At 34.3% G+C, this 26,554-nt stretch overlaps 1 protein-coding gene across 1 annotated transcript in view; it reads left to right on the forward strand.

Annotated features, from left to right (window-relative positions):
• Positions 1–26,554, forward strand: part of MYO16 (myosin XVI) — an 851,952-nt gene that overhangs the window by 283,190 nt on the left and 542,208 nt on the right. The window contains exon 8 of the mRNA XM_074192022.1: positions 16,947–17,022. Coding sequence (XP_074048123.1) covers positions 16,947–17,022 — 76 coding nt within the window. The remainder of the gene's footprint in view (positions 1–16,946; positions 17,023–26,554) is intronic.

Consider the following 26,554-nt stretch of genomic DNA (forward strand, 5'->3'; position numbering starts at 1 on the left):
CCCTTTTTTTGACCTTTTCATGTGCCTCTTGAACCTCCTGTTTGATGTCCAAATTTTCTATTTAGCTCTGGTCTTTTCATCAGGTATTTTTGGAATTCTTTCATTTTGTTAAATGTCCATCTTTTTCCCTGGAAGAGAAGGCTCAGCTTTGCAGGATAGTGGATTCTTGGCTGCATTCCAAGCTCCCTTGTTCTTTGAAATATTTAAATATTTTGTTCCAGGCCCTTCAGTCCCTTAACGTAGATGCAGCCAGGTCCTGCGTAATCCCTTCTGTGGCTCCTTGATATTTAAATCGTTTCTTTCTGGCTGCTTGCAGGATTTTCTCTTTTATCTGATAGTTCTGGAATTTGACCACAACATTCCTTGGTGTTTTCATTTTAGGACCTTTTTCTGGAGGGGTTCGATGTATTCTTTCAATAACTACTTTGCCCTCTGGTTCTATGATATCAGGGCAGTTTTCCATCACTAGATCCTGTAATATTAAATGCAGGCTTTTTTTTCTCTGTCTTTAATGTTTTCAGGAAGTCCAATAATTTTCAGGTTGTCCCTTCTCGACCTATTCACAAGGTCAGTGGTTTTGCTGATGAAGTATTTTACATTTTCTTCTGTTTCTTCTATTTTTTTATTTTTGTTTAACTGGCTCTTACTGTCTCATGGAGTCATTAATTTCTGTAGACTCCATTCTTTTTTTAGAGAGCAGTTTTCTTCATTAACCTTTTGCAACTCCTTTTCCAATTGGTCAATTCTACTTTTGAAAGAGCTTTCCATTTGACCAATTGAGATTTTGAGAGAATTATTTTCATTTTGCATTTGTCCAACTGTATTTTCTAAGGATTTGTTTTCTTGTTGCAAGGTATTAATTGTCTCTTCCAAATTTTCCAGTTGATTTTTAAACTCCTTCCTTATTTCTTCAAGGAAGTCTTTCTGTGCTGAAGACCAGATCATATTCTCCTCAGAGGTTCTAGGTTTCTCTGAGTTATGGTCTTTCCCTTCCAAGAATTTTTCTATGAATCCACTTTTCCACTGACCCTTCTTTTGTTAAGACCTTGAGTTGGTGAAGGGCGGGTTCACAGGGGCTTGGGATCATTAGAGGCTTTACTCACTGAGTGCAATTTCTCTGACTGGCCAGTAGGAGGTGCTGGTTGCTTTCTCTGGAGTGTCTGTGACCTTGATTGAGGCCTTCTCCTTTAGCTTGAAGGGAGGGGTTGAAATTAATGAATCCTTTTACCTTCAGTCAATGGTGGGCTTTACCCTGGCTTGAGGTCATTACTTTCCCTATTGTCAGCTGGGCTGGTTCTTCTGCTCATACAACTGTGCCTGAGGCAGAAGTAGTCTGCTATTGTTTTTTCTAGGAAGAGGCCTCAGCTGCTATGGAGGCGTGGACTCAGAGTTCCTCAGACCAGAGGAGCCCAAAGATGGTGTGTCCGCAGCTACCTGCACCAGAACTCTCCCCCTAGCCCTGTTGGCATGCTCCAGAGGATCAGTGAGCCTCTTCTCCCTAGTTGACTCAACCCCCATCATCTAGCCCCACAGCTGATCTAGCAGTTCTGGCTCTCAGGCCCCTCAGACTCCTGGGCTCCTATTCAGCTGCTAATCTGGATGATATGGGGTTGATCCACCCTCTGGGCCCAGACTCACCCACGCGAATTTATCCAATGCTGCTGAGGGAGATAAATCCTGAGGTAAATGTTCTTTCTCTTGGCTTTTCTTTCTGGGTTTTGTGGGTCAGGTTTCTGTTAAGAGGTTTGTTTCATATGATAGATGGGGAAAGATCATGAGACTTTAGAACTATGCCTGTCCTCTCTGCCATCTTAGCCAGAAGTCCTCGAGGATGTCTTAAACCTTAGAAAAAATATAAAACTTTATTAATGACAGCTATAGTAATCAAAAGAGAATAATATAACCATCTATATTGGAAAACAAAGTGGATGAAAAATACATTGTTTAGATTATGATAGACAGTTGAACAAGTTACTTCGCTTATACTTTGGACAAGCTCTTGACTTGATAGTGAGATCAGACCAGAAGAGAGTGGCAGAAAGGTGCTGTTCTAGATTGCATTTGGGAAATGTCACACATCTCAGTCTGAAAGTCAGTTTAATTAACAGCAACAGGCTTTTGCTGATGTTTTATCACTGAGAATTACGGGACATTCTCTCTCCTAAAAGATGTAAAAGAAACCTAGGGGCAATAGAATACTCATGGTAGACATTAATATAGTTTTTCCTCAGCTAATAGAAGGGAAATGACATTAAAATGTATAAGTGATATCAAATATTTATATTACTGGAAACAAGGTCAATGATCATGTAATAAAAATAAGGGAAAAGAGTTGGAAGGTCCAGTGGCATATAAGTGAATTTAACATATTAAGGAATCCATAGGAAGAGCCACAATACTTTGGAAATATCATCTAGATTGTCTGTTTATAGGAAAATATAGACAGGAACTACACAGGATAAGAAGATGCAGAAGGGCTATGGGCTGTATCAATAGAAAGAGAACACACAATAATAAATTCCAACCCCAAATAATAAATACATAAATAATAAATAGTAAACCCCAAAATTCACCAAAGGAAATTTTTTTTCCTGATCAATAAAAGTCATCATAGACCAATAATTTTACAGTTTTTGAGATTTCTTTTCGGAGACTCATAGGCTCTGATTGATTTAGATTAAAATTTCCTCCCAAGGGATATGTGTTTGCATCTGTGAGTGTGTGCATACAAAATACACATGCATATATACATACATACAGCTTCATACATATCTATGCATCATGCAGACAGCCATGTGGCACAGCAGATAAAGCACTGGGCTTGGAACCAGGAATATATCTTCAGGAGTTCAAATTATGCCTCAGACACTTAGTAGCTGGACAAGTTGCTTAACCCTGTTTTCCTTTGTTTCCTTATCTGTAAAATGATCTAGAGAAGGAAATGTCAGACCATTCCTGTATCTTTGCCAAGAAACCCCAAATGGGTTCAGGAAGAGTAAGACTTGACTGAACAAAATCATCAACACCAACAAAAATATATACATAATGCATAAACTCTGTGGTGTGTTTGTGTGTGTATGTGTGTGTGTATGTGCAAGTATGTGTAAAACTTGGCATCTAGAAATACCCAGTTAGTAACCTAAAGCTAAAGAAGACTTTATTAACAATAAAATTTCTCCTCAAATTCACTTTGTCAGGGTATAGATTGTTGTTTTGATTTGAATTATCACATGGAATTCTTTTGTAAAAAATCATTCTTTCCTTTAGAACAATGTTTAAAAGTTGTATTATTTTAAATGTGTCCTTTTATTATTTTTTCTTTCATGGAAAAATAAAATGTACAAATTCAAATGAAATAGAGTTATTGTATTCTCTCATACTAATAATGGGAAGGAATAAAAGGTGTTCTTGTAATAGCCACATAAAAATATAACCCCAAGGCTACAATATTTAATTAACACAAGACAATATATATCTTTGATTAAAAGAGATGAATATGACTTGAAATGATATATTAACAAAGGACTATAAATAAATCACTTCTCAATTATTTTGCTAAGCAAATTTCATTGGATGTTAAGAAATACTTTGCTGAACATATAAACTATTTTGTCTTATAGCATAACTAAATAATTACATATCCAATTTGGGACTTTTTGGTTTAGAGGTTTCATTTACTCTGTTTATGAAGCTACATGAATATTAAATTTAAAGGTATTTCTTGGTGATTTGTGGTAATGTGTCTTTGGGAAAATATTTTATAAATATTTTTTATAAAGACAAATATATGTGTATATTTAGAGGCCTGCGCATAGAAGATATTTTTAAGACAAATGGCTCCCAAATGAAATTAATTTTATCGATAAGTTAATTCATGATTTTGAATAGAATTGATTAATTTTGCTTACAGGACAGAGTTCTAAAAATCTGTCATTTTCCTTTATACATATACATTTTTTAAGAAGGAAAAAATACTTATTTTGCTGTTCTTGGGAGGAAAATGTAATCTAAATAAATCATATGAGCAATAAATTTGTTATTTGTAACTTATAACTCTTTTATGAGTTATATAATAAACAGAAATTTTCCTCTTACCTAGAATATGATGATTTGTATTAATATTTGCAGCATTACAATAAATATTATACTAGAGGATAATAAAATAATTTTGGAAGAAGATTTAACTCTTCTTCATTTCTATATTGTGCATAACATGTAATCAGTAGTAAACTGGTAAATATTTAATAACAATTTTTCAAAAAATACGTACATGCCAGTTTCTAAGATTAATCTACATTATTAACATTTTCTTCATCAAATGTAGGCAATCAACAAAACAATAAATCAAGCCCTGATTTGTACTGTTTGCTGATATTCTAGAGGTAAATGCTTACAGTGAAAATTACAATCAACTCTCTTGAGCCTATTAGAACTGACTGCAACACACTGTCTATAGTTCAAAGAGCATGACATTCACAGTGGTGGTTTTATATGTCCTAATTCATTTCTATCTTTGTACATAAGATTGGAGCTATCAGTTGATTTGCATTTTTTCTGTTTTCTCTTCTCATAAATTCAGCAACAAACTTTTCAGAGTTATAACTTTAAAATGTTATTAATTATAAGGCATTTATCAAACTTTGATTCAAAGTCAAGCATTGAACTAAATATTGGTAATTCAAAAATAAATAAAAATTAACCTCCCACTCAGGGAATTTCATTTTAATAGCAGTGACAATATCTCCTTACTAACTAATATTTGAGGAGGAAGACTAGCAGGGAGGCAAGAAAGAGAAATTTTTGCAAAGTTGCACTAAATTTATGTAATATAGAGCAGAAAACTTTAAACTGTGGTTGGCAAATTTTAAAAATATATTTATTTTGGTTACTATATTTTAATGTGATTTATTTCCTTCTCAATTGAGCCGATAAATCTTATTTAATGAATTTAAAAACATTATTATTGGACTTTGATATACTTCCAAACAGAACCCAAATAAAAATTAAGAATCCTTAATTCTTTTTCTGTCATTTCTGATTCTTTGAGATCCTATTAGGCTTTCTTGGCAAAAATCCTGGAATGGTTTGCCATTTTGTTCTCTAGCTTTTGAAACTGAAGTAAATGGTATAAAGTGACTTTGCCAGCAAGTAAATGTCTGAGGTCAGGTTTGAACAAATGAAAATGAGTCTTAATGACTTGAGGTCTAACACTCTCTTCACTGTGCCACCTAGTTGCCCAAGAAGTAGTTCATTTCTTTCAATGAATTTTAAAGTTCAACAAAGTATGTCTATGAAATATATATTTTCCTTCATCATCAACTTCTAATCAATAAAGATATTTATTACTATTATTTAATCCTTTTTCATTTTCTAAATTTATGTGTATTATTAAAAGTTATTCATGAAAGTATTGGGCAATTTTTTAAATCTTTAAAACATTTTTCATCTGTTTATATGCATCTATATATTTATTATACTTATATACATCTATGCATTTTATAGTCTCATAATTTTAAGGAAAATAAGAAATTATATTCAATGTATAAATGATTATACAGCTTTAGCACAGTTTTTGTTTTAAGATTATGATTTATTTCTACAAAAATATTTAATATCCTGTATATAATGAATGTTATGGATAGAACAAGAGGTAGCATAGTGTGCATACTAATGGTCTAGTTTCAAAATGAGGAAGACATGGACTTAATTACATCACATAATGACTATTTTACCCTGCATTTTATTTAACCCCAAAATGACTCTGAGGAATTTTCTAATATTATACACTGTAGAATATTATTAAAAGGCATTCATAAAAGGAATTTTATTCTCAGAAGTTATGTACAGAAACAGACTGGTGTAAACAGCAACAACCAAAAGTGTAAAATCTTTCCAAGCATCCCAGAATCATTTACAGTGTTTCATACATCATTTAGTTCAACCCATATGTGAAAAGGGTTGCCCTCTAAACATCTCTATCAAATGGCAATACAGGCTATCTTTGAAGATCTTAAGAAATGAACCATTCAGGTTCATGGAATTGAGTGAGGTTGAGGTGATCCCAGAGTCAAAGTAACTCACCAAATGTTACACAAGGTATTCATAGAAGAACTTTCAATGTTTGTTATAGTAAATCACACCAACTCATTTATTAGCAATACTTAGATCTCTCTGTCTCTGTCTGTCTCTGTCTCTGTCTCTCTATCTCTATGTGTGTGTGTGTGTTCCATACATTATGAAGCAATGTATTGCTAAATTGAGAGTTAGAAAATATGAATTGTATTCCCATCTCTACCACCTACTATATTCTTTCACAATCTTAGGCACGACATTTATATACTCTGTGGTGTAGTTTCTATAGTCATAAAATTAGGATGTCATTATTTACACCTTGCATCATGGTTATGTGGATCCAAATGAAATGGTTTATGTAAACACTATGAAAATATGAAACACTATTAATTAAATAGCAACTGTGAGATTTGAAGATCAAATCGATTTTTTTAAATTCTTTAAATAGTTAAATAAATATAACTTTGGGGTTGTATAGTCTTCAGGGAAAACATGATTTTCAGGATTCACATGGTTACATTATTTTACCTCTTCCAAAAATGGAGAGTACATTGATTTTTTCTGCAGATTTTAAAAATCTATTTTATCCTTTTTATCAGAGAATAATTCTCCATATGCAAAATGTGATTATGTTATATGATTTTGCTATGATGGAATCTTTAAATAATTTAATTTATTTTCCTAAGGCATTATTTCCTTTTACCATCTTATATTATTTTCCCTTAATCTTCTGTCATTTTGAAACATAGCAATAGAACATTCTACACTGTATTCTCCAGAGAACAGGATGACATTTATTTCTGTTTTTTCTCTTATCTGATTTTTTTTTATTTTGCAGTTTTGTTACTTTTACTGTCAATATAGTCAGCAGAATCTAAAATAAAATTTCCTCAAGTTAGAATGTACATCACCATTCCTTTTCAATCTATCTGCCTTAATTTTGTAACTTCTTGGAGGAAGGAGCTGTATTATTAAAAAATGTTGAAAAATCATTCCAAATTCTATTTTAATTAGTTACATATAAACACTCTATGAAGTAGAAGTAAAACAATTCCAAGTCAGTACTGTGGAAGAGTCCAATGTGTGAGGATGGTAAAATTAATCAATTCAATTCAACCAACATTTAAAAAGTCAGTAAGGTTCAAATTTAATTCTGGTCTTAGACACTTTCAAATTTTGTGACTCTGCAAGTCACTTAACTTCTGTTTATCTCAGGAATTTCCTCATCTTTAAAATGGAAACAATAGCACCTACATTGTAGGGAAGTTATAAATATCAAATGAAATAATATTTGCAAAGCACTTTGCAAATGCTAAAACATTATTTAAACACTAGAAGTCCTTCCTCCTACAAGTATTAGGAAGTAGGTACTATGGATACTATGTGCTATGAATTTCCTCCTCTCTTTGCTTTGAAGCCTAGGCTCTAAATTTCCTCCTTTGATTCTTTGGATTATAAAAGTAGAAAACCAGGAGGAAAGAAAAATTGGTTCTCTGATTCCCAAAACAAAAAAAAGAGCAAAATATAATGGCATGCATTTGTATAAAAAGAACAAGATAAGTTACTTTGAGACTTTAGACATCAAAGAGAAATTTTAGTAATGTTTATCACCATTCCCCTAACTCTATCTTCTCTGTCAAGTTTTTCCATACATATTGTATAGTTATAACACAGAAGTCTGTGGTCCATGTATATCTGGATTTCATAACTATCTCAACCTGAGGGATAATTATCTTTTTCTCCTTTACTTCTGCAGACTTAATACTAGGTAGTAATGCTGAGATGGGGTGTTCAGGGAGGACTAGCAGCTCTAGGGAGAGGGCTTGCCAATTTCCTTTCAGGACTACTTATCTCTCTATTATCCACCTATCACCCCACTCTCACCTGTGACTCTATGAAACTATAGAATGCCCAGTGGTCACCTTGCTACCACATCTTGGCAGATGGGCTAAATCAAGTTGATGGTAACTGAGAATTAAAACCATTGATGAATTAGGAGAATGTCATTCCAAAGTATTTGAAGACTTCCCACAGAAGAAAGGGTGGATGAGAATACTTAGCTCCAGTGACTATGAAGAAAGCTGAATCAGACACTGTGGAGCACTAAGAACTTGGTTAGGCATTGAAGACACAAAGGTCATCCACTGCATCCCAGACTATCACCAGTCATCTTGACTTGCCTTGCCAGTGAACTTCAATGACTCTGGAAAAGAGAGTGAGACTGAAGATTGTAACTCTGCCTCAATCCAATGTTATTGATCCCTTTTTGAAAGCAAAGACAACAACAAGAATAATATTGGGATTGATTGGGTGTGCAGTGAGGGACCAGCTTTGGGAGAAAGAGAAATGAAGAAAATTTGTAAATGAAGATATTATCATCTCTAAAACTTAGCCTATTTCTGCTCCTTCTTAGTATACTAAAGGAGGAGAAATGTATAAAATCAGTTGGAAGAAAATCACCTTCAGGCTCTGTTTCTCCTCTCTATTCCTTACCAACAATCAGAAGAGAAGAGGAAGGAGAAAAATAAAGAAAAGGAAAACTATATTTTGCTGCTACCCCCACTACCCTCTTTAATTCATACCATTTTCTTCACTCCTATGATCTCTAATCACCCTTCCTACTCTGCTTTTCCATTACATGCCCTGACTTGTTCTACTGTCTTCTTATCATTGAAATTTTTAATTCACAAGGACCTCAGATTTTAAGTTAGAAAGATCCTCTGAAGTCATCTAATCCAACTCCGCGATCTTTCAACCTGGGATAAATGAAAGGAGAAATGACATGGTCATAGTTACACAGTTAGTAAATCACAGAGTCAGGATGTGAGCCCTGGTTCCATGTTAGCATTATAACATGCTGCATTGCCAAATGCTCCTCCTTAGGACATAGAAAACACACCCCATTAACTTGGAAGGATTGATGGATGGGTATTTATTGTCTGGGAGGGATGTGCTTTATATATCTATATCTTATTATAAAATCAGAAAGTAAGAGAGTTTCTATTTTTGTTGCCATGACTATGATATGAAGTAACTGTAGTCCTTGAATGACTATGTGAAATTTTCAACATATTTTTCCCCTTGAAATATTGTTACAAATCTTGGTTAGTTTTGACATGCTTTCCTAATCTAGATTCTTGAATTCATTCTGCAAAAATAATATCAAGTGAAATGATTTTATAATGAGGTAATTAATTCCATAGGAACAATGTTATATGTGGGTACTTCCTATTGTAGTGATAACACAGCTAGAGTGTTCCATTGATTTATAGTGTTGTAAACTTATATTAAGGATATTTTTGCTAAACAATGTTATTCAGAACAATATTACCACATTGCCTATTTATGGAAGTGTAATTAAAAGGACTTGGGGAATGCGCTATCAATAAAACAGTATCTTTGAGACAGTTAAAATTCAACACAAATGAATTTCAAATAAATTCAATTATTTAATGAATTGACAAATTCTTAAAACACTGAAGAATTACTCTTGAGTAATTCTGTTTGATGTATTTTTTAGGTATGATGCTAGATCTTTGAAAGTTATGTCAATGCCGCAGCTAAGTGGCACAGTGGATAGAGCACCAGTCCTCAAGTCAGAAGGACCTGAGTTCAAATCTAGACACTTAATAATTGCCAAGCTGTGTGAACATGAGCAAGTCACTCAATCCTGTTGCCTTAAATAAATAATTAAAAAATAGTTATGTCAGTAAAACATAAATCCTGGTAGGACCTTACTTTCTAATTTGGGAAGACAACACATAAAAATGAACTGAAAAGAAGGAAAAGCAAGATACTTTTGTTTAGATTAGCTGAAAAAGTCAGGTCAGTCATATGCCAAACTGGTCAGAAGTGAGCATGACTGGCAGGGGAATTTCCTTAAATGGGATTCCCCTTAGGAACACATAGGAGACAGATACTGCAGCAAGTATGGAGTTATCTCCATCATAAGAAGACTTCTGGGACTGATTTGGAAAAGTTCAGAGTCAGGAACTGAGCTGGTTTAGAGAAATACTGTGTTTAGTTGGAATATAGAATTTTGAAGGGGATAAATAGGAAATAATATATATATATATATATATATATATATATATATATATATATATATATATTTATATTTTAAATTTAGATTTCTAGAACCAGGGCTTATGAACTTCATGAAATGGAGAACCAATGAAGATTTCAAGGAAGAAAGTGATATGGACAGATGATGACTTGGAAAAAGTATTTTGATTGTTGCTTGAAGAATTTATTATACTCTATCTATATTGATTCTTATTATAAAGTTGGAAAGTAAAGAAATGGCAACTAATTATAAGAAATCATAGATTCTTCTCAGAGAGGAATAAAGAAATTAGTACAGTGGTTTTAAACTATACACAAAGGCAAAAAATATAATTTCTTGGGACATAGTTATGACTTAGGATGTAGTTAAAGAATATCTGTTCTAATCCTTTAATTTAGTCCTCCTACTTCTGAAATTTGATCATTATTCTAATAAATTTTCCACAGAATTTCCAAATTTTCTCAACTCCAAGGACTTCTTTCTCCATCCCAATTTAGACTTCATTCTCTTGGGGATTAATCATGCTCTCAGTCTTTAAAATTCCACTCTCCTCTTAGTTCTGCTCTTTATCTTTATTGTAGATAACGAATGCCATAATACTCCAACAATGATAGGGTATTTCCTTCCATTAAACTCCATGCCCAATCAAATTGCAGCACTCTTTATCTGCAAAGCATATATATACTGAACTCTTTTACCTCTCTATTTTGCTCAAGCTTTTCCTATATCAAGAACTCAGTTCCCTCCCACTTTCATATTCTGAACTATGACTTCTCTTTTAAAGCTAATTTCAATCGCCAATTCTTTCAGGAAGCCTTTCTTGATTTGCTCAGCCATGCCCCAGTACCTCCCCCATCAGGCCTCATAGGTCTTAAGACAACGTTCTATTTCAGGTAACCATATACTCTGTTTAATATATTTACCTGTTTTAATGTCTAATTCCATATTAGACTGTGAGTGCCTTAGGAACAGGGAATAAATATTATATGTACATAGAAATGCACATAGAAATATACACATGCATATATACATAATACACATGGGTGTTTACTTATACATATCCATAGGTATATAATATATATATTATATATATATATGTCTTATTAAAAACTGCATTTCCTAGGATACTATCATAATATACCATATGTTTTCAATTGGTGTAAAACAGAAATACTTTATGTTCTTGTATAAATAATTTAAATGGCATACCATATAGATCAGAATAACATTATACTTTGAAACCGAATGTTCATCGGATTGTCTATTTTTTTAGTACATACCCTGAAAATTAAGTCAAAGTCTTTATTATTATTTTTTCTTTACAAAAATAATGTACTTTAAGACATTAGTACTATGAAGTTCTAATAAAAATTAAATAGGGTTGCATTATTCAAAATCACAATGAAGCACATAATTGGGGCTCTGTGTGAATTACATTTCAACTTAATTAACTTTCATACTATTTTTAATTCCTTTTAGAGAAAAATACTGCATATAAAACATTGATATCTATGAATATTAATCCCCTGGAACTGGAATTCCTCTATTAATAGTGGAAGTGAATATAAGTTAAGCTAGGGACCCTCTTAAGTGGATTTTATCTTCTTGATTCAAAAATTTGAAGAGAAAATGAGTTTGAAATAACTCATCTACACAACTTCAGTGTGGGCAAGGACAAAAATTGGCACTGTCCTGAATATCTGTCTTGGTGATTGTATCAGTGACTTCCAATTAGAAATTAATTGGAAGCAGTAATTTTCTTATATGGAAATAATAGTATATGAATATATTTAAACAAATATACCTAGTTTCTTCAATCCCATGGGAAATGTTTATTTTATAAGTTCAAAAAAAGTGACAAATAAAAGGTGAGTCTCCAAAAATCCCATCCATCTGGACTTCTGGGGCAGAGCCAAGATAGTGGAACAAAACTGGGAAATTCCTGGAACTTTTCCCAAAATAACTTTTTTTTTAGATTTTTCAAGGCAATGGGGTTAAGTGGCTTGCCCAAGGCCACACGGCTCTAATCATCAAGTGTCTGAGATCAAGACTCCAAGGCTGGTGCTCTATTCACTGCACCACCTAGCCGCCCCACCAAAATAACTTTCAATGAAGCCTCTAAACCAATCTTAAAGAAACAAGAACCCATAAAAAAAAAAAAAAACAGTGAGACAACTTTTCAGTGAGATATCTTGGAGGAACTTCAGGAAAAGGTCTGATGCATGGGTAAAAGAGGAGTATAGCCCAGTGTAGGTGGGAGAGCTGGGAAGCCAGAGAGTGATTTTTAACCATAGTGCAGCTAAAGTTCCAGTCTAGCTCCACCAGCAGTGAGGGTTTCAAACCCAGCTCAGAGAGCACGGTTTCAAACCTGGGAAGCAGATGCCAGGTTGAGCTACTTTAGCAGAGGGAGCAAAGTGAATGCTGGAAGAGGCCAGAGTGGAAAGCCAGGGACCAGAACCCTGGCCCCCAGGAAAAAAATAAGACTAACTTGAGACAATACACTCTATACCACAAGAACAGAGCTCAATAGGCAAAATAAAAAAAATGAAAAGTGCTTATCAGTGACATCCTTATTCTGATAGGGATGATAAAAAAATGCAATCACAGAGGAAAAAAGCAGTGACAAAATTAATGCATATGAAGCCTCTAAGGTGTTGATGAACTGATATCAATTCCAAAAGATCCCTTAGAAGAGCTTAAAAAGATTTTTAAAAGTATAAAAGAGAGAAAGAAGAAAAATGGAGAAAAAATGACAGCCATGCAGGAGAATTATGGCAGAGATCTAAAAGGTGAGGGATTCATTGATCATCCAAAAATTGACTGAAATTTTCCATAATTTCACCCAGAATTGTACACAGTAAGAACAACATTGTGAGGTGATCAACTATGTTTGATGCACTCCTCTCATCAGTTCAGTGATCAAGGATAATCCTGGAAGACCTCCACATCTGGAGAAGAAACTATAGATTCTGAAGACAAAGCAGAGCATACTGTGTTCAAATTTTAAAACTTCTTTTATGTTTTTTCTTTCCTTCTCAGGGTTATTTTCCCCTTAGTTCTAAATCTTCCTTTACAGTATGACTAATATGTAAATATGTTAAAAATGATTATACATGTACAACCTGTATAAAGTTATTTGCTGCCATGGGGAGGGAAGAGGAGAGGGAAGGTGGTGGGAAAACGTGTAACTCAAAAGCTTACAAAAGGATGAATTCTGACAACTATTTTTGTGTGTAATTGGGAAATAAATGAATAAAAAATAAATAAAAGGGGAAAAAAGAAACCCTATCCAGGAAACAAGTCACCTTTAAAATTTACACACTAAATTTGAAGTTATTTGGATAAAGATAAGGCAGAGTAGGGATATAAAGTGTTTGGGAGAAAATATGAATAAGAACTTTAAAATTTCACAGTGGTTTGTCCCTCATATAGTAGTTTCCTAAAATTACCCGTGCACTTTTGCACTCTTCTGCTTCTTTGTCAAAGAAATAATACCACTGCCAATTTCAGGAGGGTATTTTTAGTCTTAGTAAGAAGTGACTCCTGCAGTTTAAAAAATAGAAAAAAATCTTGATTTTGCTGCCCATATATCATGCTGTGTAGGTCTCAAAGGTCCATGATAATGTTAAAAAAAATTCATTCCTTTTATCCCTTTGCCATTTCTTCAGCTCATCATTTTTCTACCTAAGACCATTTAAGAGTTGACATCAATCCTGTTGGCAGGACTATTCTGATATCTCCCTAACAAACTTTATTCTTGACTTTAAGTTATTTTTATCATTCCTTTCCTGTCCATACAATGATTCCCTTTGATGCATTACTCCCTGTGTCTTTTTTTCAACCTTAACTAGCTTCAGATTTTTTTTAGTTATCACAGATAGTCTCAGATTTTTCCCTCATTTTTTTTACTTGTGATATTTCTAAAGCCAACTCATTTTGAACCCTTTAAGCTGTTGTACTATTACAGTCATTATTAGTTATATGAAAATCTTAAGGGAATAAAACTTGCAATTTTTCAGTTTTGGAAAACTCCTAAAACGTTTGCTATAAAAAATTGAACAGTCAGTTAACTGTATTTCTTTTATTTAAATTCTAAGACTATGTCAAGTTAACTTTACTCATTAGTAATAAGGTTCAGATGTAGCTGAAATTCCAAGTGAAGAAGAGGTTTTGAAAGCCATTAGGCTCCTTTTAAGTGGCAAAGCACCTGATACTGATTCTATTCCAGCAGAGATCTACATGGTGAGGGGTTCATTGATCATCCAAAAATTGACTGAAATTTTCCAGGTTATATGGCAGGAAGAGGTATTCACTAAGAATTCAGGGATGCCTCCATTGTCCATCTCTAAAGGTAAAGGGAATAGATTGTCCTGTGACAATCACTGGAGTATTTCTCTTTTAGTCATTCTTGGTAAGATTGTTGCCAGAGTCCTTCTCAATAGGCTTATCCTTCACCTGAAAGATGGTCACCTCCCTGAGAGCCAGTGTGGCTTCAGAGAGGGTCAAGGAACAGTTGATATGGTATTTGCTGCCTGACAACTCCCGGCAAAATGCCAGGAACAGAACAGAGATCTGTATGCAACATTTGTAGATCTGATCAAGATCTTTGATACCATCAGTCACAGAGTTTATGGAAAATTATGTCAAAATTTGGTTGCCCAGAGAAGTTCATCAGTATTATGGTCAATTTTATAATGGTGTGCATGCCTGGGTCCTGTATAATGGATGATGCTCTTGAGATTTGGATGTGTCCTTGCTCCATACTTTTTTTTAGGTTTTTTGCAAGGCAACAGGGTTAAGTGGCTTGCCCAAGGCCACACAGCTAGGTAATTATTAAGTGTCTGAGACTGGATTTGAACCCAGGTACTCCTGACTCCAGGGCCGATGCTTTATCCACTATGCCACCTAACTGCCCCGCTCCATACTTTTAACATGATGTTTTCAACCATGTTATCAAAGGCCTTCACTAAGGATGAAAATCGCCTCAAAGTCAGCTACTGCACTGATGACAAATTTTTCAACTTGAAAAGGCTAGAAAAAAACACGAAAGTGGAGGGAGTGTTGGTGCATCAATCTGATGTCTGTGAGTGATTGTACACTCAATGCAGTCTCTAACGCTGAGATGCCACAAAGTATGGATCAGTTCTCTGCTGCTTGTGCTAATTTTGGTCTAACAATTAAAACCAACAAAACACAGGTGCTCTATCAGCCAGCATCACATCATCCATATCTGGACCCATCGATTACAGAAAATGGAGTTTTGAGTACTGTGGACAAGTTCACTTACCAGTTTTCTTTGATAACAAGTTGACATTCATGTTGTCAGAGCTAGCTCAGTATTTAGGAAACTCTGAAAGAAAGTTTGGGAGGGAAAAGGTATTAGACTGACTACTAAATTGAAGGTGTACAGAGCCATTGTACTGACTTCATTGCTATCTGCCTGTGAAACTTGGACAGTCTACTAGTTCCATGTCAGGAAAATGAACCACTTCCATTTAAATTGTCTTAGGAAGATTCTGAGGATACTAGACATTGAGGTCTCTTCTGGAGCTAAATTGCCTAGCATTTTTTGCCTAGCAGTATTACAAAGAGTACAAGTACAGTGGTCTAGACATGTCAGAATGCCAGACATATACTTGACAAAAAAAAAAAAAAACAACTATTCTATGGAGAACTCACACAGGGCAAGTGCTTACATGGGGGTCAGAAGAAGTGATACTGAGACACCGTGAAGGTCTCACTGAAAAACTTTAGAATTGATTGTACAGCATGAGGGACACTGGCACAAGACCTCCCAGCATGGTGTGCCCTCAGCAGTGAGGGTGCCGCACTCTATGAGGAAGGCAGAACTGAAGCAGCTCATAGAAAACGTGACATCCATAAGTTTAGAGTACCCATCCCAGGCGTTTAGGGGGATAATTTGTGCCCAGCCTGTGGTAGATTATTCCATATTGTTTCGATTAGCCAGAGTAGGACACACTGTAATTTGTCTCAAGCATAGTGATGTCATTTTGGTCTTCTTTGATTAAAGGACAAGAACCATACCATATATATAAAGTACTTTGCAAACCTCCAAATGCAATAAATGTGAGTTGTTGTTGCTGCTTTTAGTGATAGTAGTAATGTTTTTAATCCTAATTAACCAATGGTTGTGAAAAGTTGTTCTTTACTAGTAGCAATATGTCAAATAGATCTCAAGCTATGACTCAAGGTAAAAAACCAAAAACTTTCTTATGGCTAAAAAAGAAAAATCTATCATTTTTGTATGGTTGACCTGGAACTTTCTGGTCCAGCCTTAAATCGGAGGAAATTGCCTAGAATTCTTCCTTGTAAATGCTAAGGGGAAAGAGTAGGGGGTTGTGGCCAATGGTTGCACTAAAATGAATTCCCTGAAATCCAAGTGATGATTGAGAGATCATCAAAAAGATTGTAAAAGAACAACATTTCCAAGAAAATATTTATTAATTAACTTACTTTAAAAGAATATGATAAAATAATAAAAAATCAAATTTGAAGACTATCCTAAAAGGTTTATTTTTATGAGGAGATTCTATCACTATCTATGAAAGCATCAAGAAATCATATAAAAATACATAGCATATTCTCATAAACCACAAATGAGGTTTGAGGAGGCAGACTGAGATTGTGAATGAAGAATGATCATTTTATTGCCCTAGGTGGCATTGTGAAGAAACATTGGAGAACTCTTTTTTAGTTCTAAGACTTTATTTCAATGATGATTGGATAGCTAAATATGCACTTTGAAATATAACTTTATTTCACAAATCTGTTATTTTTCATATTCCAGACAAACCTTGTGAAACTTCTTTTGATGTATCAGGCTAACCCAAATCTTCTTAACTGCAATGAAGAAAAACCTTCAGGTGGGTTCATAATCATCTTCTGATCATTCAATTGAGAATGTCTCCTTCCCCTTTATTTTGGAGGAGGAATTGTTATTGTTTTGCTTATGTTTCTATTTTTTGAGACTGGAAAAGTGATATTATTGGTAGAGAAATTTCTAGTGAAAAAATCCTTTCTACCAATGGAGATCAGCACCTATCCTGCAACTACTAGTTTCTATCAGCATTAAGATTAAATGGCTTGTCCAACTATATTTACTTGTCCAATCATAACCAATATGTCCCGTAAAAAAGAGTTTGAATCTAAGTTTTCATTACTTGAAGACAGATGCAATATACATTATGCCAATAGTTCCCACAATTTTTGGTCTCATAACTCCTTTATACTTTTGAAAATAATTAAGGGACAAGCAAAGAGCTTTGTTTATGTGGGTTATAACTATATTTCCTCCAACATAAATTGAAATATTATTGTTTTATGAAAATAGTTTTGTTCTTCTGGATTCTATGAGAGAATACTGGATACACTGAGATCCCTAAAACCACATTTTGAGAATCTCTACACATTATACTAGCCTGTTGTTATGACTGTTCTAGATATGTGAGGAAATGAGCATTTATATACAACCTACTATATATGGTGTTATGCTAAGTGCTTTACAAATATCATTTCATTTCAACTTCCCAATAACTCGTGAGGAAAATGCTATTATTTTCATTTTGCAATTGAGGAAACTGAGGCAAACAGATTAAGAGACTTGCCCAGAATCAAATAGCTAGTATGGGTCTGAGGCCAAATTGAACTGAAATATTCCAGGACTAGCACTCTATCCATCATGTTACAAGCTTCCTCTAAATAAAATTATATCCACATAAATACCATCAAAACTATTTTGAACACAATTCATAAGCTAAAGTTCACTGTTTCATTTTAAAGATTTATGTAACTAATAAGGCATCAAGGACAATTATATTTATAGGCCCTGGTTATACATCATTAAAATTTGCCTCCTGCTTTATGCCAATGCAACATTATTTTGCAGTGTCACTATCCCTGAAATGTTTCATTGACTATTATGAAATGGATTTTTTTTAATTATTGCTTAATTTACTTTAAATTAGTAGAAATTTTTGCTACATTTTTGTTAACTAGTTCTGCTCTGGGATTTAGAAGGAGAGATAAATCTAACTTTAAAAATTATTTCAAATACTTTATGATATAGTAAACTGCGAGATTATTTTGATTTATCTCCTTTTTTTAAGTGTGGCAACTTTCCCATTATTCTCTTGCCACTATATTCAAAATTTTATTTCAATAGTCAATGAAGAGATGCCTCATTAAATTTTTATTTAAATAATTTTGACACTAAAGTAGGGATAGTTATAGATTATTTATTAGTCTAATCTTCAAAAGTTGAGATAAAAATGCTAATTATATTTAAAATTAAATTATATATCCAAGATAGTTATTAGATTGGCATGAAAATCTCATAGAGAGTGAGGGAAGAGAATAATTTATCAAGTCTTCTATATACTCCTTCTGTACTTCCATGAAGCTCTAATCTAAGACTTAAAAGTTTAATATGCCTGAGGCAGCTTTATTTCCTTTACTTCTGGAACTTTAACCTTTTGATGGTCTGTTTGCTTCTCCCTTATTTGTAATTTAGCTGGGATGAAGTTTTAACTTTCTAACCTAATTCAATTCTTAACTGTGTCTATTGCATCCCCACTGAACTAAAACTAATTAGTCATAGCTTCTAACTCTGTGATAATTGCATATGCACTAAAAGTTAATTAATTACTATGAAAATCCATCCTCTGGCATAAACAACAAAACCTTCACATTAGCCCTTAAAGTCTGACTAAATTGGTACAATTTGAATATACATATATAATTTAAAAATATATTACTAAATTAGGACCCTATGAGAATAGCAATAAATACCATTACATATGTGAGGCTCTCATTAAACCCAGAAAATCTTGCTTTATTCTTCCTAAAGTTAGTAGCTAGCAAGGGAAGTGTTTCCTTAATAGTGTGCTTAACAGTGTCATGGAGGATTTCAAATAAAAGAAACAATTCGAAACTTGCCATAGTTCTACAGGCTTGCAGATTATATAGCATTTGATTCACTGAGCTGTTGGTGACTTAGTTGCTGAGATCCACAGTCAGTCAAAAGAAACTGGTTTGGATTTCAACAAAGGAAAAAAACATCATGGATGAAGTGACCAGGTCACCAAGATTAAGGCATAGAAATCATCCACCCATTGAATTAACTCATCATTACATATATCACAGTTCATTGCCAATGAAAATAAGCTAATATTTAGAATTGAATGTAAGGCAGAGCATGCTCTGAATTATGTATTGGAATGTCTCAATGTGCTGTCATTCATCTCAATCTACTTCCTGCCTAAACCACACCTTGGGAAAACCTGTATTTTTCCAGTGATGCTATATAATTTTAAAAAATGAGGGAATTCCACACTCTTTATGAATCTATAGTATCATCGGTGTAGGCATAGTGTGGGTCCAAGGATATATGTTGAAAATGATCTATACCTGTTTCTGAAGATCTATAGCTCTTATCGCATGCCTTCTCAAAAATCCATCACAGGGGTATAAAAGAAAGGGTTACCCAGACTTTTAAGTTGGTCAGTTCAAATCTGTCCTACAATGACACATTCACTCTCTTAAGTATTTAAATGAAAATTTATTGATTAATATAACTCAAGAATAATATGTTTATAACCCAAAAGATATATAATCACATATGTGCATGTATGAAAGAAAACATCAGTATAGGTAAAAGAAAGGAAAGGTAAGAGATAAAAGAAAAGTTACCCAACCAAGGAGGCTCCAATGACTGAAAATATGACTGACTGGGGAAGTCAAATCACAACACAGACTCCAGGGTTTTGATTGTGAAAGTCCCTTCAGCAGAGTATCCTCTCCAAAGAGGGTGATTTCCAAAGCCACTGACCCAAGTAAGACCTTTATAGAGGTCACACAAAAGTAGCACGGGGTTTATAAGACTGAACTCAATGATTAGGGGAGTTTTAGCTAAAACTCCCTCAAATCCTAAGTACAATCACTTTCTCCAAGTGTCTTGAAGTAAATACCCAGTGATGGATCAAGTCCACAGGTGTGGACCTATTTGTTAGGAATGTTCCCCAGTACTCCCAGCCCTGGAACATACTTTGATAAATCATGGTTTTCTGTATTGGATTGTGTATTGGATCAGTATATTCAGGAAGTTCATTCTTCCTGAACCTTGACAACAGGAAGATCTGAATTTAACCCTTCACCCTTCAAGGGGCTTCCTTCTATACATCATGTGAGAACATATATTTAAACATATTCACAGGGAGCTAACAAGTTGAGAAAGAATAGAATGGGGGGAGAGAGAGAGAGAGAGAGAGAGAGAGAGAGAGAGAGAGAGAGAGAGAGAGAGATCTATTGAGGCAAAACCTCCAGAGAAAACAGAAGAGGTTAGGATCAAGGATACAAATGGTGAAATTATTGTGGCAAATAGAAGCAAAATACTCTCTGAGAATGGAACCAAAGATGGGTAGGAAGGTAGACAAGTATTGAGATAAAGAATAAAAGAGTGGTAGAACCAAGATATTCAGGAACTCACCTAAGCTCTCCCCCAAAACACTCCAAATACTTTGAAAGAATGACTCTAAACAAATTCTAGAATGGAAGAACCCACAAAAGACTGAGTGAAACAATTTTCCAGCCCAAGATAACATGGAGGATTGGTGGGAAGGGTCTGTTGTACCACGGCTATAAAGGACCCACAGTCCAGACCAAACTGGAGCCAGCAGGTCCTCACAATACAGTAATAGCCCAAGGGATGACTGGGTTAGTGGTGGTTTTCAGAACTCTCAGTCCAAGGATTGCCAGGGAAAACTTGGAAGGTTAGCAGGAAAAATCTGACACACTTTGGTGAAGGTAGAGCACAGTTCAGCACAGACCTCAGCAGGACATATCCAACCCCATCAGAGCAAGAACGGATCTTGGAGCTACTGAATTAGCAGCAGCAGCAGTTTCTGCTGCTTCCAGAGCTCTCAGATCACAAATGGTAAAGGAATCAGATTACAGGAGTCTACTTGCTTTCCCTGAGGCAGGACTCTGCTGCTTTGTCCAAACTCAGATCTGGGCTAAAGTCTGGAGCTCTAGTCCTAGGAAGAGAAGTAGAAGCACAACAGAGCTTGCTGCCATAGCACAGCAGGGACTCTCCTCACAGTTCCAAGGCAGAAAGAAGTATATGTGGCTATGCATAAGCTAAGAGAGTAGTCATAACCTCTTATAAGATCTTGGACAAATTGAAAACTTGCAGGTTCCTAAAAGTATCTCTGAAAATAGCTGCAAAAATTCTCAAAAGCTTGGGTCATGTGTGTCCTCTACAATGGATGCAGATACCCATCTTAACAAAGAGTTAAAATCAAATCATGGGCTGGGGAAATGAGCAAACAACAGAAGAAAAATCCCAACAATAGACAGTTATTGGGGTCATCTGGAAGATCAAAATATACACTCAGAAGAAGATAGCAAAGTCAAAGCTTCTACATCCAAAGTTTCAAAGAAAAATATGAATTGGTCTCAGGCCATAGAAGAGTTCCAAAAGGATTTTGGAAACCAAATAGGAGAAGTATAGACAAAATTGGAAAGAGAAATGAGAGTGATATGGGAAAATCTTGAAAATCAAGTCAGCAGCTTGATGAAGAAATAAAAAAAAAACTGAAGGAAATAACATCTTAAAAACCCGACTGGGCCAAATGGAAAAAGAGGTCCAAAAAACCAATAAGGAGAAGAACAACTTACAAAGAAGAATTGGCCAAATGGAAAAGGAGATACAAAAGCTCACTGAAGAAAATAATTCTTTAAAAACTATAGAATGGAACAAAGGGAAGCTGGCAACTGTAAGAAATCAAGAAACAATAAAACAAAACCAAAGGAATGAAAAACTAGAAGAAAATGTGAAATATCTCATTAGTAAAGCAATTTATCTGGAAAAAAGATCCAAGAGAGGTCATTTTTAAAATTATGGGTTTACCTGAAAGTCTTGTCTCAGAAAAGGATCTAAACACCAGCCTTTAAGAAAAGAAAAACTGCCCTGTAGAAACAGAGGATAAAATAGAAATTGAAAGAATCTACTAATTACCTCCTGAAATAGATAGAAAAATAAAAACTGTCAGGAATATTATAGCCAAGTTTCAGAGCTCTCAAGTCAAGGAGAAAATATTGTAAGCAGCCAGAAAGAAACAATTCAAATATCATGGATACAGCATCAAATAATGCAAGATTTAGCAGTTTCTACATGAAAGGATCTACATGAAAGGAACTTGGAATATGTTATTCTGTTAGGTAAAAGAGCTTGGATTACAACAATGAATCAACTACCCAGCAAAACTGAACATATTCTTTCAGGAGAAAAAGATGAGCATCCAATGAAACAGGGTATTTTCAACCTTTCCTGATAAAATGACCAGAGCTGAACAGAAAATTTGATCTTCAAGCAAATACAGGACTCAAGTGAATCATAAAAAAGTTAAACAGGAAAGGCAAATCATAAGGGAATTAATGATGTTGAATTGCTTATATTCCTGCATGGGAAGAGGAAGTTAGAAATTAAAAGCCCTATATAGACAAGGCGCATATAGAAATTGAATTTGAAGGGATAATTTATTGAAAATATGGAGTTAATGGGTGAGAGAAGAATGTGCTGGGAAAAAGAGAAAGAAAGAAATAGAATGGGGTAATTTATTTCGCATAAAAGAGGCAAAAGGAAAAGATTTTGCTGTGGAGTGGAAGAGAGGGAGAGTGAGTGAGCCTTACTCTCTTTGGAATTGATTCACAGAGGGAAAAACATACACATTCAATTGGGTATAGAAATACCCAATTTTTTTTTCCTTTTTTTTTCCTCCAGTCATATCTTGAACTTAGAGGAAAGTAGGAGAGGAGGGGATGGGACAAAAAGCTGGGGTGTAGTTGAAAAAAGGAAGGGAAGATAGTGAGAGGGCATAGTCAGGTACAAAATACTTTTGAGTAGGGACAGGGTGAAAGAAGAGAGAGAATAGAATAAATGGGCATGGGTAAATATGATGGAGAGAAATATAGTTAGCAATAATAACTGTGAGGAAAATATTGAAACAAATTTCTCTGATAAAGACCTCATTTCACAAATATAGAGAATTGGGTCAAATCTATAAAAAATAAGAACAATTCTACAATTGATAAAGATCAAAAGATATGAATAGTTTTCAAATGAGGTTATCAGTGTTAACTAAGTCATTTTTTAAAATATTCTAATTCACTAGGAGAAATACAGGTTGGAACAATTCTGAGGTGCAACCTTATACCTATAGGATTCACTAAAAAGAAAAGAAAATGATAAATATTGGAAGGGATTTAGGGAAAATGAAATATTAATGCACTGTTGGAGTTGTGAAATCATTCAGCAATTTTGTAGAACAATTTAGAACTAGGCCGAAAGCGCTATAAAACTATCCTCTAGCCTTTGGTCAAGCAGTGCCACTATGATGAAAAGCAGGAAGGAAAATATGTATAAGGATATTTATAGGAATTCTTTTCTGTTGCCAAGGAACTGGAGACTGAGGGAATTCCCATCAGTTGGGGAATAGCTAAAAAATTTGGTATGTGATTAAGATGAAATCATTTTCTGTTAAAAGAATTGATGAACAAGATGCTCAGTAAAAACTGTAAATGAACAGATGCAAAGGAAAATGTACTATATACAAATGTTCAACATTGTTCTAGGTTGATCAGCTGTGAATAACTTAGTTTTTCTCAGCAATGATGTGACCCAAGAGAACTCTGAAGGAGTTTATCTCCGAAGGAGGTAAAGAATATTGTCCATTCAGACGACAGAATTGATGTTGTCTGAATATAAATTGAAGCATAAATTTTAAAATTTGTTTTTCTTGAGGTTTATCTTTGGGGGGGGTTATGTTTACTTTTACAACATGAATATTGTGGTAATGTTTTTCATGACTACATGTTATTAACCTATATCAAATAACATGCTTTCTCAATGAGTGAAATTGGGATGGGAGGAAAGAAGAGAATTTGTAACCCAAGGTATTAAAAGTGAATGTTGAAACTTGTTTTTGCATGTAACTTGGTGAAAAATAAAATAAAATGAAATGAAATGCAAAAAAAAGAATAGAAGAAAATGATGGGGATGGGAATAGAACAATCAATAAGAAAAATTCTGAATGGGTCTACTGCAATTTTATTCTAACTGCAAATTAAAAAGCTTCAAGGCAATCCAATTCATTTTTGAATTTATTAGTTCCAATCTTTTTCCTATCTTTTCAATGCCCTACCTCTATTTTCATCCTTGATTCCAGTATTACAGAATACATTCCTCCTATTTATCACAAAAACTTTGTCACTTGTGCCCTTGATTGTATCCTCTTTTGTCTCCTCGGGAGTATTTTCCTCTGTAAATTCTCTATATATACCTCTGTCTGTCTCTGGCTCTCTATCTGTCTCTATCTACCTTCTCCTTGTCTATCTCTGTCTCTGTCTACCCCGCCCTTTTACTTCTAACTCCTTACCAGTTCATATTCTCCCTTTGAACTTATTCTTGTTGTTTAGTTATTTTAGCTATGTCCAAATCTTTTTGACTTCATATGAAGTTTTCTTGGCAAAGATACTGTAGTGGTCTACTATTTCCTTCTCCAACTCATTTTACAAATAAGGAACTGAAGCACACAGGGTTAGGTGAGTTGCCAAAGGTCACACAGCTGACCTTGTTTTGTGTTGGAGGCTAGATTTGAACTTAGAAAGTAGAGTCTTCCTTATCCAGGGCCAGCACTCTATTCATTCTGCCACTTATCCATCCATGAAGTTGTTCAGGGATCCCCTATTTTTCTTTACTATGCAGTCCCTTAAGCCTATCATCTTACTATTCACAATTAAACTTTTAGGAAAAATACTTGTTTCCATTTTTCCATAGTGCACATTCCTTCCTTTTTGGTGTCTAAACATACAGATATTAAAACCACTCTGTTAAAGGTCACCTATTGCCTTTTTTCCCCCTCTATACTATATTATTGGTGATTCCATCAACTCCCATGAATTTATTTATCAATTTTATGCATTTGGTTCTCAGGTCTATTTATTTAGCCCTAACATCTTTTTTTTTTCCTCCAGTCATATCTTGAACAGTTCTATTGCTGTTTTTGTTGAATCATTTTTTTAGTCATGTCCAACTCTTCATGACCCCCTTTTATGGTTTTCTTGGCATAGATACTGGAACAGTTTTTCATTTCCTTCTTTAAATCATTTTGCAGATGATGAAACTGAGGTAGTTAGATGACTTGTGTGGAACCACATAGCTAGAAAGTATCTGGTTATCTCCAAGTCCATCACTCTATCCACTGAGCTCTATTACTGGAATGTATCAAAGACACCATAAATTCAGCATATATCAAACTTAATAGTTATTTCTATCTCCAAACCTTCCTCTCTTACTAACTTTCCTATTGTTGTAAAGGATACCATTATCCTACCAGTCACCCAGGTTCACAACTTGGTATTATTCTCCATTCTTGTCCATTATTAATCTGTTGATTCTATCTCCACAACTTCATGCCCTATTCTCTCTCTTCTGTCATTGCCACATCCTGTTGAATTCACACTTTGACTAGCTCAATAGACTTCTTATTGATTTCTCTGCCTGAATTATCTCTACACTATAGTCAATCTTTCACTTAGCTATCATAATGTTCTTAAATTTCATTGATAATGTTATCTCCCAACTTGGGAAACTCCACTTACAGTAGCAGCAGCAGCAGCAGCAGCAGCAGCAGCAGTAGTAGTAGTAGTAGTAGTAGTAGTAGTAGTAGTAGTAGTAGTAATAGTAGTAGTAGTAAGAGTTAACATTTATATAGTAATTATTCTGTGCCAAGACTGTACTAAGTACTCTACAATTATTATTTTATTTGGTCATGACAATAACCCAGTGAGGTAAGTGTTGTTATTCCCTATTTTACAGAGGAAATGCCTGAGAGGCAAACAGATTACATGACCTGCCTAAGGTCATATACATAGTGAGTATCTGAGGTGATATTTGAGCTCGTCTTTCTGATTTTATGCCACTCTACTCTTCCACCCAGAAGCCCCACAATAGCTCCCTATTGTCATTAAACATAAAATCTGTTTGACTTTCAATTCTCTTGACTCTTCAATTCTCTTCCTAGTTTTCACTTTTATTACACCTGACTAACTTCTATAGTCTCTATTATTCAGTGACACCAGACTCCTTACTGTTCCTTGAACATAACGTTTTATCTTCTCCCTATAGGCTGAAATGATATAGTTCTTCTTTCCAAACTCATGGTTCCCATAATTTCCTTATTTAAAAAAATTATCTTCTTTATTTTAGTGTCTTTCTTTTGAGATTACTTCTAATTTATCCTTTATAGATCTTCTTTATATATATAAAAATGGTTTATATGTTTTTTCTTCATAAGATTATAAATTTCTTGAGAAATTTTTTGCCTTGAGACTAATTAT

The sequence above is a fragment of the Macrotis lagotis genome, chromosome 6 (assembly GCF_037893015.1).
Source record: "Macrotis lagotis isolate mMagLag1 chromosome 6, bilby.v1.9.chrom.fasta, whole genome shotgun sequence".
NCBI lineage: Eukaryota > Metazoa > Chordata > Mammalia > Peramelemorphia > Peramelidae > Macrotis > Macrotis lagotis.